Source organism: Lynx canadensis, chromosome B2, assembly GCF_007474595.2.
Source record: "Lynx canadensis isolate LIC74 chromosome B2, mLynCan4.pri.v2, whole genome shotgun sequence".
In the NCBI taxonomy this organism is placed as follows: Eukaryota; Metazoa; Chordata; class Mammalia; order Carnivora; family Felidae; genus Lynx; species Lynx canadensis.
The window spans coordinates 31122157-31149784 of record NC_044307.1 but is presented as its reverse complement, the minus strand read 5'-3'; the positions used below and the strand labels follow the sequence as shown (position 1 = coordinate 31149784).

Sequence of the window (27628 nt, the reverse complement as noted above, 5' to 3'; positions counted from 1 at the left end):
TAAGTGAAGGCTGGAGGCCACCTTCAGCACTGGAGCCTTCCCAGTGTCCTTCGCCCCCTTGTGGTGACCGTTAGAGTTCCTTGTTTCCGTGCTCCACGCTCCAGACCTATTTATTTACTGAGTCCAGTGAAATCCAGGTCTAGGGCTCCCCGCTTAGCCTTCATTCTCATCCTTCTCCCTACTTTTCCTACATCCCGAGGGACACTGCTTTCTTCCTCGGCTCATCTTTTATCCCTACTCCTCTGCCGCCCCACTTCCTAACATGTGGCCTAGCCATTCCCTCTAGCTCCCGGAACCAGCTCCCACAGCCCTAGCACCCTGAGGAAGCTCTGTCTGCCTCTGTCACCATTTCTGTCACTCTCCCATACACCTCTCTCTCTTTTCCAGCCCCAGACACAAAACCTCCCCGCCTGGGGGAGCTGACAGTGACAGACCTGACCCCGGACTCTGTGAGCCTCTCATGGACAGTCCCTGAGGGTGAATTTGACTCCTTCGTGGTCCAGTACAAGGACAGAGACGGGCAGCCCCAGGTGGCGCCTGTGGCCTCAGACCAGCGCGAGGTCACCATCTCGGGCCTGGAGCCCAGTAGGAAATACAAGTTCCTGCTCTATGGGCTGGCCGGTAGGAAGCGGCTGGGCCCCATCTCTGCTGATGGCACCACAGGTGAGTCCCAGCCCTGTACCCCATCTTTTCTAGAGCTGCCTCCTATCCAAGCCCCCAGAGCTGCCCCGAACCCCTGCCTATCCATGCAGTTTAATTCTTCTGCCTTCAGCCTTTATAACACCAAAAGCAAACATTTACTGAGTCCCTGTCACATGCTAGACACTATTCTGAGTATTTTACATGCATTATTTCCTTCATTTGCCGACCGCTGATGTAATAAAGAAAATCCAGTCTTTGGAGCCAAGCAGACCTGTGTTCAAATTCCAACTGCCAGTTTTGTGGCCATTGGCAAGCCACTTCTTTCCCTTGAACCTGAGTTTCTGCACCTGCATAATACTTATGAATAATAATACCTATTGGCACTTAATAAATGATCACATCCTCCTCCCTGTGTCCCAATGGAGGCAAGAAGTGGAAAATATGGAAGGATTTGGCTGCAAAAAGACTATGGAAAAAATCTGTTGTCATTGTGCCCATTACTCAGCCCCCTGAGGAAGGGTGGAGGTGGGTCACTGACCCTTACTCCACTCCCAGGACCATGAGTCACCCTGGCCAGACAGGGATGGGGCACATGGTCACTTGGGGCCTGGGACAATCAGACTGCATAATTCTCTTCCCCAAACCCTCACTATGGGGAGTGACTACAGTCTTCTCCTCTGACCCCGTCATCCAATACCCATCCCCACCTGGGCAGGTCTCTTCTGTGTTCTGCTCTGCCCTGTGTTCTTCCAGTGTTGCCCCACCCGGCTGCCCCGGTCCAGTGGTGTTAGTGCAGGGCTGGGGAAGTGGGTAGAAGGATGGCCCAGGCTGCTTGCAAGAGAGGGGGACGTCCTGGCCAAGCTCTGGCTGCCCAGCCCAGCCCAGTCCTTAGTATTTAGGGGTGTCTCCCTGACAACCCAGATACCCTCTGGGAGCCTTTTTCAGCTCCAGCCACATCCCTGCTGAAGGGGTTAGGAGCCAGGGGGAAACTGAGGCCCTTCTCTACACCCCCAGGCACCCTACCTCACAAGGTGATCTTTTATGCATTTACAGCACCCTGATCACGCCGAGGAGGGAGTGGGCGCAGGAAGGAGTTTGTTCAGTGGCCTCCAGAGGAGAGATCAAGCTGCTCGCTCTCCTTCCTTTGGGCAGACTGCAGCCACACTGCAGGGACCCTTTCCTAGACCCTCATGCCTCCCCGAAGTTGCCAGGGCTGGGGTAAAGGCAGCTCTTGACCAAGAGTTTCTCCTCCCACTCTCCACAGCTCCCCTGCAGAAGGAGCAGCAGCGCCCGCCCCGCCTGGGGGAGCTGACAGTGACAGATGAGACCCCAGACTCCCTGCGCCTCTCATGGACAGTGGCCCAGGGCCTCTTTGATTCCTTTGTGGTCCAGTACAGGGACACAGCTGGGCAGCCCCGGGCAGTGCCTGTGGCCGAAGACCAGCGGGAAGTCACCATAGAGGGCCTGGAGCCTGGCAGGAAATACAAGTTTCTGCTCTATGGGATCCACGGAGGACAGCGCCTGGGCCCCATCTCCGTCCTGGGAGTGACAGGTGAGCAGGAGGACCTGGGGCGTAAGGAAGCCTGCCGAGGGCTCTGGAGGAACGGAAATGCAGTGGGGCCAGCTCTGATGGTAACCAAGGAGCCCATCAAAAGCTGGAACCAGGGCAGGCGTGAGGAAAGGCCCTGGCAGCGGTCCCCAGCGTCCCGGCCCCCACCCTGCTCAGCGCCGCCAGCTGTGCCCCATCACTCTATTGAGGCAGCTCTTTCCTCCCCGCAGGGTGGCCTTGCCAGATAGGGACAGACCCCTCCTGTGGGTGAGTCAGGAGCACTTTTTGTCAAATGGAAAATAACTGGAACAGAAAGTAGGCAAGGGGCATAGCAACCCGTAGAAGTGGCTGCCATGATGGAGCAGGCTCCTCCTCGGGAGTTACTAACACCCAGCTCAGGTCAGCAGGACGGGGCACTTGGGCCCAACATGGCGGGCGTGATTTGCCTTTCTGGCTCACCAGCCAGCTCCTTCCTCAGCTTTTCTCAGGAGGACCACATGCCCTGAGCTCAGGGAGTGAGCAGCTATTCCCACCGCAGACCGTCAGCCTAGGCACCCAGGGAGGGTGGGGAGGGAGCAGGCTGTGCAGACATCTTGAGGCATAAGAAGACACAGGTAGAAAAGGGGAAGCAAGCCCCTGATTCAGACACAGCAAGGGAGCCAACAGAGGGTAATGGGACCACAGTGCTGACTCAGAGAGGCCCAGGGGTGGCAGGGAAATGACAGAGTCAAGAGAAGGAAGGTGCCAGAAGAGCCTCAGTCACCCCTGCTCAGCATCTCCCCTGGGCTTCTTCCACACAGCCCCAGAAGAGGACACGCCAGCCCCCTGGAGCCCAGCCACAGAGGCCCCCGAGCACCCTGAAGGGCCCCAGCTAAGGACACTGGCAGTGAGCGACATAACCCCAGACTCCCTGCACCTCTCGTGGAGTGTGGCTCAGGGCCCATTTGACTCCTTCGTGGTCCAGTATCAGGACACGGATGGGCAGCCCCAGGCCTTGCTCGTGGATGGCAACCAGAACAAGGTCCTAGTGTCGGGCCTGGAGCCCAGCACCTCCTACAGGTTCTTCCTCTATGGCCTCCATGAAGGGAAGCGCCTGGGGCCCATCTCAGCTGAGGGCACCACAGGTACTGCCGGTTGAGGGCCCTGTATCTAGGCCTCCCCACCTCTAGTCTGGGACTGAAAGGGCTAAAGGGGGTGCCCAGAGGTGGTGACACATAAGCAGGGTACTATAGAGGGAGGAAGGCGTGCACTAGCAGTCCTTGGCTCTACACACGCGTGCTCACTGTGGGTCCCACCTGTCAGTGCCAGCCCCGCATTAGCTCTATTTCGCAGATGGGAAACGGGAGGCCGTGGTGGGGTGGTAGAAGAGACTGCCCCAGGCCACCGAGGTGGTGTGCTTCTGTCTCCCACCCACTCTGTGCAGGGCCTGCTCCTGCCGGTCAGACCCCAGGGGAGCCAGGGCCCCGCCTGTCCCAGCTGTCGGTGACTGATGTGACCACCAGTTCGCTGCGACTCAACTGGGAGGCCCCATCTGGGGCCTTTGACTCCTTCCTGCTCCGCTTTGGGGTCCCATCACCCAGCACTCTGGAGCCCCACCTGCGTCCCCTGCTGCAGAGGGAGCTGATGGTACCAGGGACACGGCGCTCAGCGGTGCTACGGGACCTGCGTCCAGGGACCCTATACACCCTTACGTTGTATGGGCTGCGTGGGCCCCACAAGGCCGACAGCATCCAGGGCACGGCCCGCACCCTTAGCCCAGGTAAGGCCCCCTCGTTGGGCACGTTCGCGTGCTGCCCCAAAGTGTGGGGTGGGGGGTCTTTGTACTTTGTAGGGTGGGACCTAGTGCCTCAGCCAGAGGGAAGGTCAGTGAGTGGTGGAAGGCTTGGAGGAATCTACAGAGACTTCCTCTTCTAGATCTAGAGGAAAGGGGTGGTGGTGAGCAAGTCTGGAGCCACTGGGGCCTTGGAAGAAGGGGTGCGGATCCTGGGGCCAGAGGCCCCCTGCCCTGTGCCCTCACTGCCACTCCTTGGTACCCACCCCCCTCAGTTCTGGAAAGCCCCCGTGACCTTCAATTCAGCGAAATCAGGGAAACTTCGGCCCTGGTCAGCTGGACGCCTCCACCATCCAGAGTGGACAGTTTCAAAGTTTCCTACCAGCTGGCAGATGGAGGTGACACCCTTTTGCCATGTCCTCACCTGCCCTCATTTCTCCTGCTCCCTGCACTCTAACAACCCTGCAGCCCTTCTTTGATTCCCTGGGCAAACTCCCAAGCCCGACATGTTTGCAGGGGAGCCACAGAGCGTGCAGGTGGATGGCCGAGCCCGGACCCAGAAACTCAAGGGGCTGATCCCAGGCTCTCACTACGAGGTGACGGTGGTCTCCGTCCGTGGCTTTGAGGAGAGCGAGCCACTCACAGGCTTCCTCACCACAGGTAGGATGGACTGAGACCCGGGCGGGAGGTAGGGGGAGAATGAAGGGGGAGGGAAAAGGGGGTGAGGCCAGCAGGGCTTGGGAAGGTGAAGGGTGGGGAGAGGAGCAGGGGACAGCTCTGAGCCCCCTCCCTTCTCCCAGTTCCTGATGGCCCCACCCAGCTTCGTGCGCTGAACTTGACGGAGGGATCCGCTCTGCTGCACTGGCAGCCCCCCCAGACCCCTGTGGACACATATGACGTCCGTGTCACAGCCCCAGGGGGTGAGCGAGGCTGAGGCCTCTGGAGAAGACTCGCTGAGGGTGGGGAGAGGGGCTCTGGCAGGGCACGAAGGGGACAGATGCTGATGCTCACCCCCACTCCCAGCCCCCCCACTGCAGGGCTCAACCCCTGGCAGTGCTGTGGACTACCCTCTGGGTGGCCTTGTGCTCCACACCAACTACACGGCGACGGTACGGGGTCTTCGGGGCCCCAACTTCACCTCCCCGGCCAGCATCACCTTCACCACAGGTACGGCCTGTGAGGTGTGCATGACAGGGGGAGGGAAGGTCCAGGGGAGCTAGGATGGGCCTCGTCTCCATCTTCTGTTCCCACCTTCACCTCCCAGGGTTGGAGGCCCCCCAAGACTTGGAGGCCAAGGAAGTGACCCCCCGCACGGCCCTGCTCACTTGGACTGAGCCCCAAGTCCCGCCGACTAGCTACCTGCTCAGTTTCAACACCGCTGGTGGACAGACCCAGGTGCCCCCACCCCTCCCTCACTGGCCGACTCCCCTCCCGGGCCCCCCTCCGGGAGGTACTGCCCCCTCCTCTGCTTCTCCCAGTGGGGCTCCACCTCCCTCTCCCCTGACATGCTCCCTATGTGTCCCACAGGAGATCCTGCTCCCAGGAGGGGTCACCTCTCACCAGCTCCTGGGCCTCTTTCCCTCCACCCCGTACAGCGTGTGGCTCCGAGCTATGTGGGGCGAGAGCCTCACACCGCCCGTGTCCACCTCCTTCACCACCGGTATTTGGGCACTGGGACCTAAGGTCAGGGGCTGAGCAGGCAGCAGGGGTCTAGGGTTTGGGAAGAGGACTCGGCCCCTCATTCTCCTCTTCTCAGGTGGACTCCGGATTCCCTTCCCTCGGGACTGTGGGGAAGAGATGCAGAACGGAGCCAGCACCTCAAGGGCCACCACCATCTTCCTCAATGGCAACCGCGAGCGGCCCCTGAATGTGTTCTGTGACATGGAGACCGACGGGGGCGGCTGGCTGGTGGGTGGCAGACGGGCCCCCGAGGCTCTGCACGGGGCGGGGGCTGCTGAGTCAGGAGCCGTAGGCTGACGGTGCCTCCACCTGCTTCCCTGCTTCCCAGGTGTTCCAGCGCCGCATGGACGGACAGACTGACTTCTGGAGGGACTGGGAGGACTATGCCCATGGCTTTGGGAACATCTCTGGGGAGTTCTGGCTGGGTCAGTGCCTCACAGGGATTGGGGACCGGGGAAGGGGTGGAGGCCCTGTGGGCACCAGAACCCTGATGAGAGCACTCTCCCTTACCCCCAGGCAACGAGGCCCTGCACAGCCTGACAAAAGCCGGCGACTACTCCATGCGCGTGGACCTGCGGGCTGGGGATGAGGCCGTGTTTGCGCAGTACGACTCTTTCCGAGTAGACTCTGCTCCCGAGTACTACCGCCTCCATCTGGAGGGCTACCATGGCACAGCAGGTGAGGGGTGGGCCTGGGGGCCGCGGAAGGTGGGGCAGGGGGAGGGGAGGCCCTCACTGCTCCTTCTACACCTGTGCAGGGGACTCCATGAGCTACCACAGCGGCAGTGTCTTTTCTGCCCGTGATCGAGACCCCAACAACTTGCTCATCTCCTGCGCCGTCTCGTACCGCGGCGCCTGGTGGTACAGGAACTGCCACTATGCCAACCTCAACGGGCTCTATGGGAGCACAGTGGACCACCAGGTGAGGGGCCTGGGAGGCAGCCCAGAGCGGGGAGTGGGTTGGGGCCCAACCTGCTGGGGTGTGGCAGGACAAGTTACCGAGCCGCTTGGCGCCTCAGGGCCCTCATCTGTGAAATGGAAGAATGATGCCAATCTCACCAAGTTATCTGAAGGGGGAAATGAGCACACTTTATTGGGTGTGAAGGGCCAGCCCAGATTAAGCCTCAGTCTTTGCGGTTGAGGATCATTGAAGCGGGTGGGGGAGAGGAAGGGCGATTGACTTCTGGGAACCATCTCCCCGGAGGGGCGGGGGGGGGGTGGGGGGAGAAGGGGGTGGTGGCAGCCAATGGGATGTCTGCCTTTGACTCCTTCTCAACAACTCCTCGCCCAGGGGGTGAGCTGGTACTACTGGAAAGGCTTCGAGTTCTCTGTACCCTTCACGGAAATGAAGCTGAGACCAAGAAGCTACCGGCCCCCAGCGGCCCGGGAAGGCTGACCACTGCTCACCTCTCCGGCGCCCCAGTATGACTGCCGAGCACTGAGGGGTCGCGCTGAGAGAAGAGCCAGGGGCCACCTTCACTCTCCAGCCACCGGAGGGAGCCTTCTCCGTCAGCGATCTCACAGCACCATGTTTACAGGGGGGGAGGGAAGGGGTTTGTACGGGAGTAATAAAAGGTGAAACTGAGGCATGTGTCCGGCGTGCATCCTGCCCTGTCACTGGTGCTGGCTCGGCCCCGGGGCCACTGCTCCCCGGGGCTGCAGCTGCACCTGGAAAGGCTGCATTGTGAGGTTGATGCCACAGTGGGACCTGGGTCGCAGAGAGGGCAGCGGGCCCGTGGGGGGCAGCAGCGTGAAGGCGTGGAGCAGCCGCGCCAGCACCACAAAGAGCTCAAGGCGTGCCAGCGGCTCGCCCAGGCACACTCGCGCTCCGCAGCCAAAGGCCAGCACTCTCGGGCTGGCGCCTGGGACCAGGAAACGATCTGTGGGCAGAAGGACAGACCCAGGGTTTGGTAGCCGCCGGGACTAGCCTCTGCCACCCCCACGCCACGGGCGACCTCCCCGCCACACACCCGGCCGGAACTCATGTGGCTGCTCCCAGACTGTGTCGTCCAAGTGGGCGCCTTGCAGGTTGGGGATGACAACCGTGCCCTCGGGGATGTCGTAGCCTAAGATGCTGAGGAGAAGGTGGAGTTAGAGACCCGCCACGATTCCCCCTTTCCATCCCATGCATCCTCAGCTCTCAGAAGTCACCTGCTATGCCGCGTGGTGCGGTGAGGCAGGGCCAGGGGCACAACAGGCCGCAGGCGCAGCACTTCAGCGATGGTGGCGGTGAGCAAGGGCAGCCGTGAAGGGTCTTTGAGCGGGACTCGGGAGCCTGAAGCCCCAGGGCCCAGTTCACAGTCCAGCTCCTCCTGCAGTCGCTGCTGAATCTGGGAAATGGGAGCAAGCCTGGTGTCTGGGGCCAGAACCTTGTGCTAGCTGACCCACAGCCGCCCGGCCTCCCAGGCTCCGGCCGCTCCCTGAAGCAACCCAGCGGAACCTTCCTGCCAGCTAGGAGAAACCGCCCCCTGGGTGAACAGAGTCTGCGTGAGCGCCCTGGGGGCTGAGTTCCTGTGGCCCCGGCCAGGCTGCCCCCAGGGTGCACCTCAGGGTGGTGAAGCAAGAACGCCACAGCCCAGGAGAGGGTGGTCGCCGTGGTCTCAGTGCCACCAATGAAAAGGTCCACCACAGACATATGCACGTGTCCTTCAAGGAGCCGTCCATGGCCCTTTTCCGCTCTTGGCTTCCCCATCCCTTGGAGCATGTAGTCGGTCATGTCCCTCCACTGGCCTGCCACCATGCTGTCCTGTGGGGGGGAAGGCAAACCAGCCTGAGTGCCTGGCTTGGGGAGAGGAGTCTCAGGGGGGCAACGGGTCCAGGACTGGTGGGACGCCTCGCTCTGGGGCAGTGGTATCCCTGGCTGCGGGCTAGGGGCAGCCGGGTCCACACAGCGTTCCCACCTTGTGCTGCCTCAGCTGCTTCTCTACAATGCGGTCCCTGTTCTCCAAGGCCTGCTTCAGCCTCTGGAGGCCTGGGTTGGGGAAGAACTGGGGCAGAGAGCAAGAGAGTGGAGCTGCTGGCAAGGAAGCCTGCTCTCCCAGCCCTTCCTCCCAGGACCCAGGGAGTCTGGGCTCCACCTCCTCACCCTGAGAAAGGGAACTATGTCCAAAACTTGGATGGACCAGTGCTCCCAGCTTTTCATCAAATCTTGGACACAGTCATGAAAGGCATGTACTAAGGTGTCCTCCTGCCAAAAAAAAAGGGGGGGCGGGGGCAATCCTTTCAGTTCAGGACCAGAGAGGACCAGGGAGGGGCTAAGGAAGGGCCCAGGCACATAGGTGAGAGCAAGAGAGCCTTTACCTTGTCTCCAAAGGTGAGGCAACAGATGACACTGCAGGTGAGGAAAGAGAACTCCTTCTGGATGGCCACAGGGGTGCCGGCCTGGGCTCTCATGCGCTGTGGAGAAGGAGCGGGAACTAAACGGGCCACGGAGCTGCAGGGAGAAGTGAAGCTGACCCGGGGTGCCTGTGGGAGTCCAGCCTCACCTCACAGAACTCCTGGGTCAGCTGCTCCACCAGTGGCTCCATGGAGTTGCGGATGCCCAGCAGCAGGGCCGAGCGGGTGAGTTTCTTGTGAGCCTTCCAGAGCAGGGAATAGTCCCCTAGTGAGAGGTCCTGGTAGGGCTGAGATACCAGCTTATCTGCGAGTAGGGGAGGGGTCGAACTGACCAAGGAAGCCACAGGCCTGACCTTTTCTGCCTCCCCCAGACTGGTACTTCCCTCAAGAAATGCCCCGATGCTTACAGGAGGGCATCTGGGGTCTGCCAGCAAAGTCCACCCATCTCCTGATCATGGCCTCCTCAATGGTCCTCTTAGAGTTCAGCACCACCACATCTGGGGGACAGCCAAAGCAAGATGTCAGCAGGGAGAGGCCCCTACCTCCCCACCGTGGTGGGGCCAGGGAGGAAGCAGACTCACCTTGCAGCCCGAGGCGGAGCCTATAGACAGGGCCCAGTTTCTGAGTCAGACCAAGCAGATAGATGGGAAGGTCGGGCTGCAGCAGGTGTAGGAAGCCGGGGGCAAGAGGTGGGAGGTGGAGGCTCCTGTACTTCCACTTGTTCCACAGCAGGCGGGCGCCGGCTAGCGCGGTCAGCAGCAGCAGCCCAAGGAGTAGCATGGCCAGAGACCCAGGCACAGGCCCTGGCGCGGCCACTTATAGCTTTTGAGGCCCTTCATACACCTTGCTGCTCGGGCTCTTCTGGGGCCTCCTTGGTCTCCTTCCCTCGGGTCCCTGCCCACTGTCCCGCCCACACAGTCTTGGCAAGACACCAGTCGACCTGGCCTTGGAGAGTCCACATTTTAAAGAGCAAGCTTCTCATCCATCAAGAAGAAAGGAAGGGAAATGCAACCCTGACCTTTTCTCCCACAGCTGGAATCAGCTTTCTGGCTGCAGGTCAACCAGGCAGAAACACGTAGTCACTCTCTGGCCTGAGCCCTCTCGTCTGGCCTGAGCCCACCACCACCCCACCCTGGACCACGTTACTGCCACGGACTTTGTCTCAGGGAGACAATGGCCGTCCCTACCTATATGCTGTCCAGGATCGCCTGAGGAACAAAATTAGTTGAAAGTGGTCTGCGTGTTTTTAACTTACAGATGGGGTGGCCACGCGGCCTGCTTTGCCTGGGTCGTCCCAGTGTAATTATTCACTGTGCCGTATTTCAGCCTCAAAAGTTGAAGAAGATGAAGAATTATGTGGTCCCCCAATTTGGAGCTCTTGCTATGTACTTGATATACTCTTTGGTCGCAAGGAAAAGAGACCAACTAGAGCTGGCTTGAGCCAAAAATAAGAATTATTCTCCAAACACAGTGGTATCTCAGAGAACTGAATGAAGAGCAGGAGAGGGGACCTCACTGGCCTTGGAAGGACAGGGACAGGGGAAGGAAAAGCTGAAGAGAGGGGCCAGCTCCTCACTTGTCGCTCCTCCCTCCTCCTTGTCTGCCGCCCACCCTCTGGTCTCTCTCTGTGGTCCAGCTGTGTGTGACCCCAGGTACAGGCAGAATGGGGCTGCCTTCAGGGTCAGAGGCCACAGGTTATAGGTCCAGCCCCAGGGCGAGGGAGGGTTCCTGGTATGACTGAACGTGCCCCCCATAGATGCCAAAGTCCCCAGGAAGGAACCAGATAGCCACAGCTGGGATCATGGGTCCAGCCCTCTCCTGGAAGCTGTTGCCATAGGGGGTGGGGACCTGGCAGAGCAATCAGGAACCACCTTCTTTGAGTGAGGAGGCAGTTGAGGGGCTCAAAGGAGGGGCTGGGGGGAGAGAGCATATCGAAGGGGTGACAGTGCCGAGACATCAGGGCTGCCTGGGGGGGGGGGGGGTGGGAGGTGACCTAAGGCCCAGACCATCCCCCAACTCCCCATCCCTGGCTCTGTAAACTGATCCCAGCACCCAGGACTCATTAGACCTTCTCCCCTCGAGCTTTACTCAGAGCACAGGCTATGTGGCTGGAGACCCTGAGTAGAGACACTGGCTGTGCCACCCGCCAGCTTAAAGAGGTAACTGCAGGAAGTCCTGGTGGAAGAGGCTCAGGCTCAGCCTGGACCCATGCCCAGGACCGGGAGGCAGAAGGCAGGGGTGGGATTCCTAGGGTTGGGCAGGCAGTAATAGCTGCTCCCTTCCTCCTAGTCGACCTCCTGGACCCAGGCTGCATTTTGCCACAACTGCAGCTGAATCCCTGGCTCTCATAAGTGGGTTTATGCCACCCATGCTGACTAGTTTGGGAAGAGAGATCTGATGGGCAACTACAGGGCCATGGAGACAAGAGCCCTAGGAAGCCTCTGAAATCCCAAAGAAGGCCAGAATGTCTCAAAGTTGCATGGAATAGGAGGGGACTCCATTCAAAAGAACAGTGACCTGGAAAGCTGGCATGATTCTGAACAAACCTTCACAAACTGACTTGAGATCTGGTATCTTGAAAGCCTGTTGATGCTTGATCTTGTTACCAATGGCATTGTTGCCAGCCCCATCCCTCCACCAGCCCCCACCTCCAAATCCAAGCTTCAGACATAACGGATTACATGCCGTGCCCCCAGTTGTGCCCAGTCCTGCCCCTGGCCTCTGGGCCTTTTATATTCTCTTCTGTCTGCCTCAAATGCTCCTCGTGCACCCCCAGCCTCTTTGCCTGACTCCTCAGCCTTTGGAACCCAACTTACATGTCACTTCCTCCGGGAAGCCTGTCCCTCTTCACTTCTCCCAGATCGGGTCAGATGCCCCAACTGTGTGCCACTTGGGACCATTCAGCTCCCGGGCATCACACACTTCACAGGGGATGGGGACCTGGCACAAGGAAGGTGTGGCAGGGAGTGAGAGGCCCACAAATTGCTGTTGGACGATTGAATGGCAGGCTGCTGAACAGACTCAGCTTCCATCAAAACTGATCTCGGCAGATTTCTCTAGAAGGATTTCTAGGTCGGCCCTGAAGACCCAAGGGGTGCCCCCACACAGGGGGCAGCTAGGCAGGCAGGTGAGAAGGGTTCATCCAGTAAAAGAGCAGTCTCCTTAGTGTACTGACATGCATAACACTGGGAAAGTTACCTAATGCCACTGGTAACAAGACCAAACATCAACAGGCTTTCAAGAGACCAGATGTCAGCCAAAAGCGGGAAACCCCAGAACTCCCAACTGCACAAGGGCAGAGCGGGAAACATGTGGCCAGACAGCCATTCATAAGGCAGAAGAGCTGAGGTATTAAGCTGAGCACAAGCCCTGCGTGAGGCCACAGTGACTGGCTACAGCGGGACAGTGGAGCGCCCCACAGGCGCAGCAGAAGAGAAGCCTCGGTGTGGTGCTGGATCCTGTGCAGGCTGATGGGTCACAAGTCTACTCGGGGTGGTCCTATGATGGATTGAGCTCGCAGGGTGTCATCTGGGAGTGTTCAGGGAGAGCTGGATACCCCAAGGGTCATCCAGGCTCTGACAGCCTAAGACCATGCAAATCCTGGCCTGGGCCCCCCTGGAGGGGGGCACTGCAGTCAGTCCTGGAGACACACATTGACACTTTGCCGCCAAAGACCTTTATTGAGTCCCTGGTCCTTCTCAGGGACCACGTCCAGGGGTCCGGGCACAGCAACAATCCAGGCATCACCTTTCCCTGGCTCGGGCTCCTCCTGGGGGAGATGGGAGGGCAGCCCTTACACCTGGCACCCCTGAGAGCCATACACCTCAAGGAAGTCATTGAGCTGGGCGCAGGCTTCCCGATGGCGGGTGCTCCGGCACAGGCGTTCAGAGGGCATCTCCTCAACCCAGCTATTCGAGTCCAGCAGGTACTGGGGGCTGTAGGGGCAAAGGGACGGTCAGCAGGGGTGGGGAGGATAAGCTGGTGGGAGAGGAGAGCATGAAGCGCCTGGCTTCTGTGGGGGCAGGGTCTGGGTGCTGGGGATCTGTTCCCTCATGAGGTGTGAGGAGAGCAAGAGACAGAGGGGCCCGGAGAACTCACTCTCCCTTGAGGTCATAGGTAGCCCCGTCCAGACCCAGGATCAAATATTCTTTCCCAGGTTCCAAGCGAAGGCGGCAGGAGGCTCGAACCAGGAAGTTTCGGGTCTGACCAGCAGTGGCCTTGGTGTCCTTGGCTGAGAGGATAATGTGCATGAGGGTTGTCAGAGGAGAAGAGAAGGTACAGGACAAGCAGGGACCAGGGGCTATGCACGGACCCGTTCATTTTGCCCTCACTGTGCCTAATGGGGAGATACAACTGCTTTCCTATTTATGGACAAGCCCAGAGCTTCTAAGATGCTGAGGGGCTTTGAGCTCAGACTCTGAACTTGAGCTATTCCAAGCAGCCAGGCCGCAAACCCTGACCTCAGCTCCCTAGATCCCCCCAGCCCCACCCGCCCAACTATTCCCTTCATACTGAAGTGCAGGACTTGGCTGATTCTGGTCTCGAAGAGGCGAAAGGCAGCTCTGCCATCTTCTCGGAGGACCTTAACCTGGAAGCCTACAAGGGAGTTCAAGAGACGGGAGCACAGGTTTGTCCCACCTGAGGCCGAGAGGAGCAGGCCCAGGCAGAGAGGCCTTGGGTGCGAGGGAAGACTGACCGTACTGCACTCGGGGGTAGTAGCAGGCAAACTTCATTCTGTACCCGGCCTCTTCCTGCAGGCCCCGCTCCAGGGCACGACGCTGTCGAGGACACTTCCCTGGTGTCAGGGGGCCCAGATGAGACAGTGTAGGCCCCAGCCTCGCTGTCTTCCCACCCCCTGCCCCAGGCCCTGGCTCTCACCCTCAGCACACTGGCAGACGTCAGCAGAGCACAATGTGGACAAGAGTTTGCTCTTAGTGGGTGCCCCATAGAAGATAGAACATTTGTGCTCTGGAGAAGAGAGAGGGCAGTTAGAATGTAGGTCCCCCTCACTGCCTCCCCAGTCCCAAGGAGCCACAGGACACCCCTGCCACCCTGCATTGCCCCAGGTCCCAATGTCCCATATGGGGACACCTACTCCAAACCTCCCAAGTGTCTCCCAAGTCCTCACCGGGGTTGTAGTAATCATACAGGGTTGCACTGGCCGGCTGTACTAGCCCCACGGCCACCTCCTGCACAGCTCCAAAGCCCACGCACTCCCGGGAGGTGGGGACCTGGCACAGTGGGGAGGAGCGGTCAGGGGCGCACACCCTGGACCCTGAAGGCCACTGTGCTGCATATCCTTGACCTGTCTCTGGTACTCGTTGGTCTTATCTCCAGTGTCCATCACATTCTATTACCTTCCGGCTGCCAGAACTCTAAGAACTGCTCCCCAAGGTCTCTGCTGACCTCACTGCCAAACAGTGACCTCATTCCAGTCTCCAGTGCCCCTGGCCCCTTGGCAGAGTCCCACATAATGGACATATTCTGCATGAAACTCTCCAAGCTTAAGGTTAGTTTTTAAGGTTTTTAAGGTCATCCCTGGTTCTGAGCTCACCATTCCTGACCATCCCTCTTCTTCCTTCCCAGAGGCGCATTCCCTGGCCCTGGCTCCCCCTGTCCCCTGCACTTCCCTGAGGAGGTCTCAGCCACTCCATGGCTTTCACCAAACCCTTCCGGGCTGATGATTCCCACACTAAACATTCAGCCTCATTCTTGCATTAGGATTTTTGTGGGACCTATAAGTTCTCCAAATTCACTCTGCCTGCCCCCGAAGCCTACCCACACTCCTGACAGCCTTGCTTCCTCACCGATGCAACTGGGCCCTCCTTTATCTGTCACCCTAACGGCAGCTGCTGTCACTCTCCCATGCTCCATGACTCTGCAGCTCACAGCTTAGACCCAGACTCCTCTCCTCACGCACACACTGGTCCAGTTCAGCCCCTACCCTGCCCCTTTCCCTCTTGCGCTGGGCTGCCTAGGTCAACTCCTTGCCTAGAAATCTTCCTGGCTCCTCATCTTCGATGGTGTTCAACCAAACTCCTCTGCCTGGCTTCCCAGGCTAACAAGGTCTGTCTTCCCTGACCCACACACACCTGGCTAATGGTGTTACAGTATCGACACAGCTTTTTCACATTTTCCCCAAGAGATTACAGTTGATGTTCAAAAAACGCTTGAGGGCACTCAAAGGGTTAATAATTCTTTGTTTTAGCCAAATAATGGCACGAAAAGACAAAAACTCATCCAAGACCAGTATCACTTTATAAAAGAAAATACATTTTAATATCAAAAACAAACCCCAGGGGCGCTGGGGTAGCTCAGTCGGTTGCTTAACCGATTTTGGCTCAGGTCATGGTCTCGCTAGGGCTTGGAGATGACAGTGCGGAGCCTGCTTGGGATCCTCTCCTTTCTCTCTGCCCCTCCCTGGCTCTCGTGTGCACATGTGCATTCTCTCTCTCTCTCTCTCTCTCTCTCTCTGTCTCCCTCAAAAATAAATAAACTTTAGGGGTGCCAGGGTGGCTCAGTCAGTTAAGCATCCAACTTTGGTTCAGGTCATGATCTCGCAGTTCATGAGTTTGAGCCCCGCATCGGGCTCTGTGATGACAGCTTGGAGCCTGGAGCCTGCTTTGGATTCTGTGTCTCCCTCTCTCTCTCTCTCTGTTCCTCCCCTGCTTGCACTCTGTCTCTCTCTCAAAAATAAATAAAGGTTTAAAAAAATTAAAATAAATAAACAAACTTTAAAAAACAAAAACAAAACCAGAAAAAACTAGGAAGGTCAACAACAAAAAACAAAGGCAGCCCTCAAGTTGAACCAATTCAGCTTTATGAGCAGCTGACTCTCAAGTCCTTTCCTGCTGACTGGCACTGGCCCCCACGCCGCATTAGGGGCTCAGCCCCATCGCCTACAGGCAACACAGACTCCCGGGCCTGCCCCTGACTCTGCTCTGGCACACTTTTGTCCTGTCTCCCTGCTCACATCCCAAGTTCTCTCTAAGAGCACTGGCTGCTCATACAGCTGTCTCCTGGGAAACTTCGTAACACATGCTCAGTAAATCTAGTGTGGTCTATTCCCTGCGTCACCTCTCCCTGCTCACCGAGTCAAAGTACAGCAGGACGTGGGGCCCCTCAGTCTCGAAATGACTCACGTATTGGTCAGAGAGGGAGGTCAGCTGTGGGGAAGGAGAGATGGTCACAGGGAGGTGGCCCCGGGCCCTGTACAAGACAGGGCTCAGCAGCTGGAATGGCTTCAGGGATGGAGCAGGGCTCCAGAGGGCACAAGGGGTCCCTCTGGGCAGGTGACCGCACCTTCTCCAGGTCAGCACGCAGGGCACTGAATCCACTCAGCAGGGTGATATCAGCAATGGCCATGCCCGAGAGCCCCACCTTGTCTTTCCGCCTGCAGAGACATGTCCAGGTCCCACTTGCACTGGGTTGCAGATGCCCAGCCCCAGCCTCGGTCCTGCTTCCGTCTCCCAGCCCAGCAGTTCCCCCATGTCGGGTGCAGCCCCCAGCACCCACCAGATGCACACGGTGTACTGCACTCTGGACTCCTGTTCATCAGCCACCTTGGGTGCCTCCCGCCGCCGGCGGCTCCGCCGTCTCTCAAACAGCTGCAGGGGTGTCACGGTCTGGGAACCGGTGTCTGGATCATCCTTAGCTGGGAGCTCCTCATACACATAGTCCTCATAGTCCTCATTTGCTTCCACTGCACAGGGATGGCATTGTGGCTTGGCCCCTGTCACCAGCCCCCTGAGGGCCCCACAGCCTCCAACCCCAACACTCACTTGTGTATTCGACATGGCCCATGACCGTAACTTCAATCTGAAGATCCTCACAGGTTGTGTTCTTCATGTCCAGGACATTGTAGGTACGAAGGATCTGGCTCGACAAGGAGTGAGAACAGAGGACATTTGGGGCCCAGGCCTTTCTCCAGAGTCACAGCTGGGGCATCTCCTGGGCTGAGGGATTCCAGGCCTTCAGCCCCTCTCACCCCTCCTGACCAGTCCATAAACATGGGAGGCCCGGGAATTGGGTTAGCTTGTGGGTCATGGGGAGCAGGGACCAGTACTCAGGGGCAAGCACTCTACACGGTGCACAGAGGAGGCTGGGATGGAAAGCTCAGGAAAGGCTTCTGGCCAAAGCTTGAAGGAGAAGAATGAATGTGTTACTTGGGGAAAAAGCAGCGTAAGGACACTGAAAGTGAGGAGAACTATGTAGATGAGTGGTTTTGTCTGACCGGGGAGGTGGGCAGGGGTTCGATCGTGTATGTGGAAGAGTCTGACTTTTCTCCAGGGCTAATCTGACTAGTGTTGTCAGGAGGTTGATCTCATGGCAGTGTGGACAATGGATCAGAGGGGTAAGATATGGGGGTAGGGAGAAGTTCCCAAATCATCTTAGCAGAGTCCAGGAAACAAGTGACAAGAGCCCAGGGTGGCAGGGGAGCAGAGGAGGAATTACTGGGACCGTAAGGAAGTGCTGGGACGGGGACACTTAAGATGGCCTCCAGAGTGGCGGCTGGGCTCTTGTGGGGAAGGGGCTCTGTCAGCCAGATGAGGGGCACAGGAGGAAGAAGGGGTTTGGGACGTGCCATGTCTGAGGTGCTGTGGGACACATGGGCCTGTGACTCAGGGGAGCAGCCTGGGTTGAGGTGCTGCGTGTGTGCACCGTCAGCACTAAAGGGTAAAAGGAAATAGCAGGTGCCCAGAGAAGGTAGAGACCAGAGTGAGGGAAAATGCCCAGGAAAGAGCAGGGGGGCCACCAACCTTGTGGTGTCTCCCTCCTTCCCCAACCATGAGCTCTGCCCTCAGGCCTCCCACTCAAGACCACAGCCCCTCCCTGTTGGGCCCTAGGCATCCAGTGCTGCTGGCTCTCACCTTCAAGGTCCCTTTGCTGTTTCCTCCTATCTTCACGTTAATCTTGCTGCCCAAGGAAAACTTGCAGGAACAGAAAAGGGAAAGGATGTCAGAAAGGCACAAGAGGGCACAACGTTGCTCCAATTTACTTCCTCCCTGAAAACCACCTCTTCTCTTCCACCTCACACTCTCACACATCTTCATGTACAGTCTCACCTCAGCCTCCTAAAAACGCTGTTTGGTACCCTCTGCATTTATTAATTTTGAGGTGGGAAAAATGAAGCTCGGAGGTTATGTGACTTTCTCCAGGTCACACTGCAAGTCTTACCACGAGGATATCAGCAAGAGAGGCCATGGGGATTCCACAAGGGGGGAGGTGGGCTGGGGATGGCTTCTGGCCTGGCCGCAGTAGGCCCAGGTGTCATGGCAAGCCAGGTGAGGGAGTGGCTCACCTCCAGCTCCTCCTCTAGGCCCTGAACTTGGTGGTTGTTCAGCTGCAGCTCATGGGACTTGAACCCATTGCGGCCTATGGAGCTGAGAGTCACATTGAGCCCCCTCTCTTCCATGGTGTGGGAAGCAATCCAGTATGCAGACAGAGCATCCAAGGCCATCACCGTGTCCTGGGGAGGTAAACCAGGACTCAGGTACTTGGTCTCAGGGCCACCTACCCCAGAGCCCCAGGGCAGCCCCTACCTGGGTGCTGCGGAATCCCCCTTGGAAGCTGCCCTGGTGAGTAAGCCAGGCTGCAGCATGGTCGGCCGTCTCTGACTTGCCCTCCTGTAGCAGCAGGTGGAGCAGGCTGTAGGCTGTGGTTTCAATCCACAGGGCTGGGGCCTGGGGCAGGGGGTCTGCCAGGCTGTGAGGAGCCAGGGTGGGTGGGACGACATTGCTCTGAGAACCAGTGACTGAGCCCCAGTACACATTATCTGGAAGTGAAGGGAGATCCACAGGTGAATGGGGGCCAGGTCCTTGTTGCCTGGCCCTGTGACGCTCTCTGTGTCGGGCTCTCCGGATTCTACCCCAATTATCTTGCTTATGCTTTCATTCCCTCTTGAGGTGTTCATTCAATTTCTCCCTTTGGGCACACTCAGGGGTCCCTGGCTCATTGCCAAAACTTGACTCACCTCCAGTCTTCTGCGCCATGGCCATGAGATTGTTGTGGGCAACACGCCGCAAGTCCTCGGGAGCCTTGGTGAGAGTCAGGGCGTAGGCAGTGATGGCAGCTGCATGGGCCCCCAGGATCCCAGCGCTTGCTCTCTCTCCCAAGAAAGTATTTGCTTTTGAGATGGAGGTTTGCTAGGAGAAAGTGGGAAGGCAGGTCACAGAGCTGGACACCTGGGTTCCTGAAGAGAAAGGGAGAGAGCTGGGGAACAGGAAAGGGCAGACCCCAGGTGCTCTTACCACTTTCTGCTTCAGCTGCTCTGCGTTGTCGTCCTGGAAGACGGCCAGCCCATGCTGAAGGGCGATGACCACAAAGGCTGTGAGTGCTACAGTCTCATCATCTCCCACCAAGCCCCCCTAGTTGAAGGGGGTAGAAAAGGAGATGTCAACTAGGAGCAGGGAGGGGCAAGGAGAGTCCTCCCACCTAGGCTCCTCTGTCCAAACTCCCAGCCCCGAACCTGCATGGCCCTGTGTATGACCGGGTGGGGGTCCTGGAATGAACCGTCAGCCTGCTGCTGGGACAGCAGCCACCTGGCCGTCTCCTGCAACTTTTCAGGTGAGCCGCCCACCTGCTCCTGAGCCAAACTCAGTACCTTCAGCACAAAAGCCGTGAGCCTAGAGGGGAGGAAGGGATAGTGGGGAATAGTGACTGGTCCCTGTAGGGGACACATCCCCATTCCCTCAGACACCTGGTTATTCACCCTCCCAGGGTACCTGGCTCTGCCCCCACCAGCCCCAGCCCCTCTCTGAGACCCAGAAACACTCTCCCAACCTCACCAGGTGCTGCTGTCCCGTTGTATCCAAGCCCCATAGGAGCCATCTGTCTTCCGAAACTGTTGGATCCGCATGTAGCCTTGGAGAGGAGAGGCAGCTGCTGAGGCGACACTCACTCTCCCACTGTATGTGCCCGAGGCCACACTCCCCATTCCCACCAGGTGCCTCCCTTCTTCTCCCCTCTAGCCACTTGGGTTGCCCCTCTTCCTTTAACTGCCCTCTCTCAGCCCCATGCCTGCTTGCCCCTGTGCCCAGAACCTTTCTGGATCAGATCCACAGCATGGTCCTTGGTCTCGGGGGGCAGTGTGCTCCACTGCTCTGTCTTGTCCAGGTAGCGGGAAGCGGCCAGTGTTGGAGCCAAGAGGATCATGGTTTGTTCCCCGCAGCCGGTGGGAACTCTCAGGAGGGAGGCAAGGCCTCCTGGCGACAAGGCCCCTTTAGAGCCCAAAGTGTCCAATGGATCTGAGGCTATAGGGGAGGTGGAGGGTTAAGGATCAGAGAGCAGGTCTGGGAACCCATTGGGATCATGGGATCAAACAGGGGTCTGTGGGTTTCACATGAATCTGAGGGTGCTCCCGGGAAGAGACTGGAGGACAGCTCCCACCTGTAACCCTGACAAAGCTGCTGAAATCTCCATCAGGAATGATATTGGGATCAGAGTTGCCAGGAATCTCCAAGGTCCGGCCTCGGTGGTCTGTGGAGATGGGGGAAGTTGGCAGTCTGTTTTGCTGCCCATACTGCCCCCCACCCGCCCCCACCACCTACAACCCCATTAAGACACTAATGGCTGGAGGCAGGGGGCTGCTCACCCAGGGGATTGAGTTCATAGACCATCTCCTCCGTGTGGATGGCCCCTTCCTTCTGTCTCAGGGAAAACATAGCTGTGAGAGGTCACATAGTACCACAGCCTGCCCTTCCCAGGGCATATTCCCCAGGACTTAGAGTTTGAACTTCAGGGACAGAGTTGAATCAGAATCGTAGAAGATGTAAACAGACCAAGGCATTGGGTTTGGGTGTTGGGTCTCTGGCCTGGCCAGCAGAGAGGGCGCAGGGGTGTGGGGGTATAAATCTGGGAGCCTGGGGACCTGGATTCAGGTGCTCCACTCACCTGAATTTGTAGAACCTTAGACACTGCATCCCCCACAGGGAACTCCAAGGACCCTCGAGCCACCACCTTCAGGGACACAGCAGCAGCTGCCATGGGCACCACAGAGAAGCCAACAGGCCGGGCAGAGCTCGCAGGTACCAGTACACTCTGGGCCAGCCCTCCCCCTCCAGCCAGGCACAGCCCCTCCACTGGGGTCACATGGACGCTCACCTGGGTGCAGGAAGACAGGGATGGCCAGAGCCTCAGCCCAGTTAGGCTCCTCACCCTTCACCTGCCCCAGCTCCCACCCACTCCCCTGTGTGCTCAAGCTCCTGCAAGGCCTCACGGTCAGATTTTTATCCAGGTAGTTGTAGAGGACAGGTCGCAGCTCAAGCTGCTCAAAGCGGCGGACAGAGAGGGGCAGGCGGAGGTGCAGGTGGAATTCACGGAACACTCGGAGCTGGGCCGGTGTAGCCACACACAGGCCTGAAGGACAAGGCAGGGAGGGATGGAAGAGGGGGCAGAGACCAGAGGCAGGGGGCACCATGGCCGCAGGGCCCCAGGCAGGAGGGGCAGGGGATGACCCAGATCTGCCCCCCACCTGCCGCCACATTCTAGCCTCCCAGCCCCAGTGCATGCCAACACAGACTTCTCCAGTATTCTGCCCCAAGTCCTATACTAAGAGCAAAGGGCTAAGTGGGGAGCCTAGGCTGGAGGGAGACAGAAGCAGGAGGCCTGAGGTCCAGGCAGGGCAATCTCACCTGTGCTTGCAGACAAGCTCACACCATGGATCTCCCATGTGGTCAGAGAGTCAGGAAGCACCTGTGACAATCTGTGGTGGGAAAGGAGAGAAGCCCTGTCACACCCTAGGCTGGCTGCAAACACAGCGCAGAGATAAGGCCAGGCCCACCGCACCCCCTCACTGGTAGAAGCGGTCCACTGTTTCCACTCTCCAGAGCCAGTTCTCTGGGAAGAAGCTACGCACAGCAATGTCATCTTCATCGATCAGGTCCTCCTCCTGCAGGGCCTCTAGGACTAGGGAACCACAGTGGAGGGGAATGAGGAGGGGACCATTCTGCCCTTCCAGGTGCTCCTTCCTGTCCCCCAGCCCCACCCAGAGCCTCACCTCGGGCAAGGCCCCCCTGGCTCCTGGACTGGGACTTCTTGCGCAGGCTCTCCGCAAACTGGCAGCAGGACAGGAAGGGCTCCTGGCAGCCTGGCTGCCGCACACGAGCCGCCCGCTGCTCACAGGAGCGTATCATGGGCAACCGTGTCAGCCCATCCTGGCAGCAGCGCCTGGCTTCCTGGGAAGCATACTCGCCCACTGCAGGGCCAGGTGAGGGTAAACGTGGGGGAACCGGAAGGAGATACATCCCATTCCCCACCCTGACCTCCAGATACACAAGGACTCACCCTGAGAGATCAGGAACTCAAACGAGGCCAGTGGAGAGGGCCTCCATCCACATTCAACCCCAGAACTCAGGTCTCTGGCCCCAAATACCATATACAGGCTCACTCAGTAGCAGAGCAGCCAAGAGGCAGAACCCCCTCACCCTGACCCTTGGGCCCAAGTGGAGAGCTACAGAGGCACCCACAACTCACGCTTCTCATGAATCGCCTTTTGGAAGTTCATGTTTCTCTTTTTCCGGGTTTTCTTCTCCTTGGGACAGCTCATACCTGGTAGAAAGCAGAAGTGCAGCCAAGAGTAGGGTGTATGGCCTCTCACCTCCCCTCCCTGCCCCCTTTCACTGGCCCAGCCCATCCTGCCAATCCTCTTCCCATTTTACACCCTCAGACCCCTCCTCCTTCCTGATTTCCCTACCACCCAACTCCCCCTTCCTCTTCTGTTCTCACTCTTTCTGACTGAGGTCAATACGTCTCCATCAGAAAAGGCCAGACCAGCTGCCTCAAACACCTGACGGGCATTGTCCCCACCTCCAGGACCACAGCCAAGGTCATAGCTGTTCATAACTTCGAAGACCTGGCAAGAAAAGGCCGGAATGTTGCAGACAAGTTGAGGGGCCAGACTGGCGCTCGGCTTCAGGTGAGAAGGCAGGGTACGAGCAACCGTGAAAGACATACAGAGAGTAGGGAAATAGAGACCACAAGGGGCTGGGCTTGGGGGAAGACTGGGGGTAGTCCGTGGGGAGCTTGAGTGAGATCTAGGGGCTGGGACCAGGGCTCAGGGCTCAGGACAGCAAGAGAATGAGCCACAGAGAGGAGGGAAGGCTGGGGAGAACAGAGGGTCTTGACAAACCTTGCCCATGTTGAGGGGTTTGTGGGACCTCCCACCCACAGCATACAAAGCCATGTCCATAGCTCCCAGTGCCACCAGGGCTGGAGAATCTGTTTGCAACTGGAGCTTTACAGGCTCCCCAGGATGATATGTCTTGCTGCTGTCCACATTCAGCTCCAGCTGGCAGAGGCAGGAGGTAGGGGGCAGTCAGAGTGGGGAGAGCTTCTTCATTCCCTCTTCTTTCTCTCTTAACCCCCTAACACACAGACACACCACCTCTCCCAATGCCAGTTACCTTGCCCTCACAGGCCCCGGCCTGGACGTCCACTCGAAGGGAGTTGGCCACTGGGATGCCCCCATGATAGTAGAAGGCCACAAGGTAGAAGGAGGGTACCAAGTGACGGTCCACAAACACAGAGACTGAGGTCAGTTCCCCTCTGGGCTCTCGATTCACAGACACGATCCGGCCCCGGGATAGGATCTGGGTCAAGAATTGTTTCCTCTTCACTGCACATCCCCAATCCTGAAACCATTCCCTCCAACCCCAAGGGTTCTTTCCTGCCTAAGATCCTCCCTGCACCCCCCCTCTCTCGACAACCCAGCTTATGCACACCATGTAGTAGTAATGAGAGAAGCTGTCCCCACTGATGCCCACAGCTTGCAGATTCAGGTTGAGAGTGTCCCCGACACGAGGGGGTCGAGGATCTGGCCGCACAATGGACAGGAATGGGGAGCCTGAGCGTGGGGCTCTCACAGCAAACCTGCCTATGGCTGGATGAGGGGAGCCTGCAGACACCTGGAAAGAAGAGCAGGGCAGGCATAGGGTCAGTGGCAAGGACGCGGTACCCAGCTCCTTCCCCCAGCCTGGGACATGGATTCTTAGAAAGCCAGCCAGCCAGCCAGCCTTTATTTCCTTCTGCTACCCTGTCTCACGAGTGGGAGTCCTACCAAGAGCTGCACTTCTGAGATGGTCGGAGAGGTAGCAATGGGAATAATGACTTGGCCGCTCCCATCTGTGTTTCGTTCAAAGTCCTGGATTCTAGAAGCAGATCCAGAAGACAACGTGGCAGAAACTTTGACAGGAACACCAGAAGCTGGGGAGCCAGACATGTCTCGGACCAGGGCCTAGGTGAGTGAGGGTGGGACAGGCAAAGGAGAGTGGCCAGTGAGGCCGTGTGCCCTCCTGGCAACATCCCCTCCCCTGACTCATCCTCCCCTTCCAGATGAAACCTGCAGCAGAAAGGGGGCCCCAGGCACGAGGTGTCGCTTAGTCTTGCTAAGATCCAAGGAGAAGGGAGATGACACAAAACGCCAAGATGTGAGCTCTGCTTCCTCCATCTCTCCCCCTGCAAGACAGAGGTGGAAGACAGAAAGCCATAGCCAAGGAGAGAGAAACAGGAGAGCAAGGGGGAACACAGCTCAAGTGTTTCCTGCCCACCAGACGGTGAACCCCTTAGGGCACAGGTCATCTTATATTTATCTCTGTTTGTAGAAGCCAACACAGGAACCAGCACACAGATAGTGTTACTATATGTCTGCTGGCTGGCTGGAGGGATGGATGGAAGGAGGGAAGGAGGGAGGGAGGGAGGGAGGGAGGGAGGGAAGGAAGTATGGAAGGATGAGTGAAAAAAGAGGGGGGGAAAGACATCTTCTCCCAAAACCACCCAGAAACACAGCTGGGGAGAGACAGTCTCCTGGATCTTCCCTGGCTTCGGGTATAAGACAAGGGTAAGAGGAACAGAGGATGGTGTCGATGCTGGAGAACAGAGGGTCAGCTCAGAGGTCAGAGGCAAGGGTCTGGGATCATAATCAGGGAAACCTCTCACCTGGAGACTCAATGATGGCAGCTGCAACATAGAGGCGCAGCCCCGGGAGGTCAGCAACATTAACCTTAAGCTTCTCAAGGGCACCCTGAACCTCAGCCTTTGAGAGGGAAATATGGCACTGGCCATCTACCAGCTGGGGGAAAGAAGAAAACAGGGTATGGGTGCGATTTGTCTCCCACTTCACTTCCCCCACACCCTCCTCACCTTCCCCACACCCCCACCCTCCTTCCTACCTTGGTCTGACTCTCCAGCCCCCGAAGGAAAGTCTTATCACCATCCTCACCCAGGAGCCCGAAGCGCACATATGCCACCCCTTGCACTGGCTTCCCATAGATGTACCTGCCGCCACAGAGAGATCAAGAAGTTAGGTCTAGGAAATAAGGGCAATGTCCACGGTGGGGAGGGGGGCACGCTGAGGCAAGGGGGAGGCAGGGCTTCACAGTTCCTTCATACTGAGTGGCGAGCCGTGGGTGCCCCACGTGGGGGATGGGAGAGTTACCTGGCCTGGACGTCTAATTGGATTTCATCAAGAAAGCCAGGCGTTGTCAGGATGTAGGGCTTTCCGGGAACAATCTTCACCTCAAAGTTGGGAAGGACTGACCCGGGGTGAAGGGGTGGCAGGTCAGACTCTAGCGAAAGGACCCTTCAAAGACGTCCCTCCCCTCAGGGCTGTGGTACCCATACCTCCCTGCTCCTGCCCTGCCCCCACCACCTCTCCTTCTATCCATATCTCCTTTAGGAAAGGAGCTGCCTGTCCCTCGTGTCTCCAGCTCTTACCATACTTCTTCACCTCAAACTGGGTGCTGCTGTTAGATTCTCGGCCGTCTGAGAACCGGGCTGAGATCTTCCATGTCCCTGGCCTACAAGTGGGAGAGGGACTCAGCCCACTTGTGCAAGAGGCACACAGACAGCCAGAGGCCTGGCTCCCGGGAGGAGGACTGACTGGCAGGGGGTTGGGGGGGGACCCGAACTGGGGGATGTGGGGGAGAACTCGAGGTCTGACTGGGCACTGGAGGGGGACAGCCAAGGGAAATAGGAATGGGAGGGGCCATCTCCAGGTGGGGGGAGCTCACTCTGAGATATCGGGAATCACAAAGTCATCCTGGAAGAGGGAGGAGGGAGTGTACACTTCCTTCTTCCGCACAAGGAGGCCATGAGAGTTCTGCAATGGGAGAAGTGGTTATGAGAGGGAGGTCAGATTAGCAGCCCTGCTGAACAGAAGGTCAGAGGTCAGGGTCTCACCTCTACTGTAACTGTAAGAGTGTCAGTGGATGGGCGCATGTTCTGATCCAGAGCAAAGACTCGGTACCGAACTAGGAGAGGAAGGCAAGAGGTGAGCAGGAATCCATTTGCAAAGGGTGGGTCCGGCCCCCATTGCTTCCAGGGATTGAGGGGAAGGACAACAAATATTTGCTAAGCAGCCTTCCTGTGTGGCATGATCAGGCTATCTCACTTACAGGGTGTCAAACGTGTCTTGAGCAGACTGGGTGACAAAGGTAGAGGCCCTAGGGCTCAGACTCACCCCGCTGGCCAGGGTTATAAACGGGCTGGTCAGTCTGCAGAAAGAGATGCCCTCGGCGAGAGGAGAAACGCAGGTTGACACCCTGAATGTCTGTATTTCTGGACAGATAATTCTTCAGCCACGGTGACTTGGCCACTAGCTGGACCTCAGGGCCACCAAGGAGGAGGTGGAGGCCACAGCTTTCTGCATCTTTCAGGGAGACCTGTCAGGAGACGGAGAGGGAGCAGATCACAGAGCAGAAGGAAAAAGCCAGAGTCCGAGATAGAAACAGGAAAGGCAACAGTGTGGAGATGGGGGGAGAAGAGGAGGGGAGGGAGGCTAGTGAGAAGGCAAAAGCACTTATAAGACAGAGGCGGGGACATCTGGGTGGCTCAGTGGGTTAAGCCTCAGACTTCGGCTCAGGTCATGATCTTGAGGTTCGTGGGCTTGAGCCCCAAGTCGGGCTCTGTGCTTACAGCTCAGAACCAGGAGCCTGCTTTGGATTCTGTGTCTCCCTCTCTCTCTCTGCTCCTCCCCCACTTGTGCGCGCTCTCTCGCTCTCTCTCTCTCTCTCTCTCTCTCCCTCTCCCTCTCTCTCTCTCTCAAAAATAAATAAGTAAATGTTAAAAAAAGAAGAAGAAGAAGACAGAAGGGAACAGGGTGACAGGGTGGGAAGTGCTAAGAAGCAGTAGAAGGGAGTGGAGTCCAGTTACCTGGAGGCTGAGGAGCACAAAGTCTTTTTCTGAGCTGAGGGTGAAGTCCACCTGTGGGGAGCAGAGTGCTTTCAAGCCGGATGGGTTTCTCAGGAACACTGATCCTGTCACTACCTGTCCCCGGGGAGCATCCTGGAGCTGTAGCCCCACTGATAGAGGAACCCCCAGGTGAACCACAGAAGGAGAAAACAGGAGCAACCTAGGGAGAACAGGAAGGGGTCAGCATTCAGTGACACTCGGGCCCCTCCACCCCTCACTCCACAATTAGGTCCCCCACGCCTGCTCTCCCATCACCAGCCCTGTCCCACTCAAGCACTACAGTGTTCTTCCTCCAGGACCTGGGCTTCTGCAGAGACAAGGCGAAGAAGTTGGACATCCAGATGAGCCCCCAGAGGAGCCTCATGGCTGGAAGATCCAAGAGAGATGAGACCCGTCTGTCTGCCTGCTCCTTTCTAGTCAGCCCAGAGCTTGGAGCAGATTTGACTCTGGACCTTGCTCCTCCCC

General features: G+C 58.0%; 3 protein-coding genes across 3 annotated transcripts in view; 1 reads left to right on the top strand and 2 right to left on the bottom strand.

The window, feature by feature from the left end:
* The window catches only part of TNXB (tenascin XB), a 72635-nt gene extending 65409 nt beyond the window's left edge, over window positions 1–7226 (top strand). The window contains 15 exon segments of the mRNA XM_030315139.1: window positions 388–663; window positions 1907–2194; window positions 2992–3315; window positions 3615–3950; window positions 4238–4360; window positions 4479–4622; window positions 4763–4882; window positions 4986–5129; window positions 5227–5357; window positions 5490–5622; window positions 5719–5870; window positions 5971–6067; window positions 6159–6320; window positions 6400–6563; window positions 6933–7226. Coding sequence (XP_030170999.1) covers window positions 388–663; window positions 1907–2194; window positions 2992–3315; window positions 3615–3950; window positions 4238–4360; window positions 4479–4622; window positions 4763–4882; window positions 4986–5129; window positions 5227–5357; window positions 5490–5622; window positions 5719–5870; window positions 5971–6067; window positions 6159–6320; window positions 6400–6563; window positions 6933–7037 — 2699 coding nt within the window. The 3' untranslated portion in view covers window positions 7038–7226.
* Window positions 7176–9793, bottom strand: LOC115513767 (steroid 21-hydroxylase). Its single transcript, XM_030315147.1, has 10 exons — window positions 9559–9793; window positions 9385–9474; window positions 9127–9281; window positions 8942–9037; window positions 8727–8828; window positions 8542–8628; window positions 8187–8387; window positions 7793–7971; window positions 7612–7715; window positions 7176–7521 (listed from the first exon to the last, which is right to left on the bottom strand). Exons 1-10 carry the CDS (start codon window positions 9755–9757, stop codon window positions 7256–7258), a joined length of 1479 nt encoding a protein of 492 aa, XP_030171007.1. The 5' UTR covers window positions 9758–9793; the 3' UTR covers window positions 7176–7255.
* Window positions 9794–12630: 2837 nt separating this feature from the next.
* On the bottom strand, window positions 12631–27603 carry LOC115513763 (complement C4-A-like). The gene is made up of 41 exons (XM_030315138.2): window positions 27463–27603; window positions 27125–27323; window positions 26433–26634; window positions 26153–26223; window positions 25984–26072; window positions 25688–25770; window positions 25410–25506; window positions 25144–25249; window positions 24911–25043; window positions 24315–24430; window positions 24033–24209; window positions 23698–23880; window positions 23380–23565; window positions 23106–23264; window positions 22703–22829; window positions 22451–22525; window positions 21975–22172; window positions 21772–21883; window positions 21610–21680; window positions 21195–21334; window positions 20870–21079; window positions 20571–20622; window positions 20366–20455; window positions 20020–20229; window positions 19765–19840; window positions 19446–19602; window positions 19228–19344; window positions 18951–19122; window positions 18520–18752; window positions 18279–18446; window positions 17848–17907; window positions 16759–16852; window positions 16493–16679; window positions 16280–16370; window positions 16069–16143; window positions 14106–14208; window positions 13856–13945; window positions 13674–13772; window positions 13490–13573; window positions 13076–13208; window positions 12631–12912 (listed from the first exon to the last, which is right to left on the bottom strand). The coding sequence occupies exons 1-41, from the start codon at window positions 27525–27527 to the stop codon at window positions 12771–12773; spliced, it is 5232 nt and encodes a 1743-aa protein (XP_030170998.1). The 5' UTR covers window positions 27528–27603; the 3' UTR covers window positions 12631–12770.
* Between the last annotated feature and the right edge of the window lie 25 nt (window positions 27604–27628).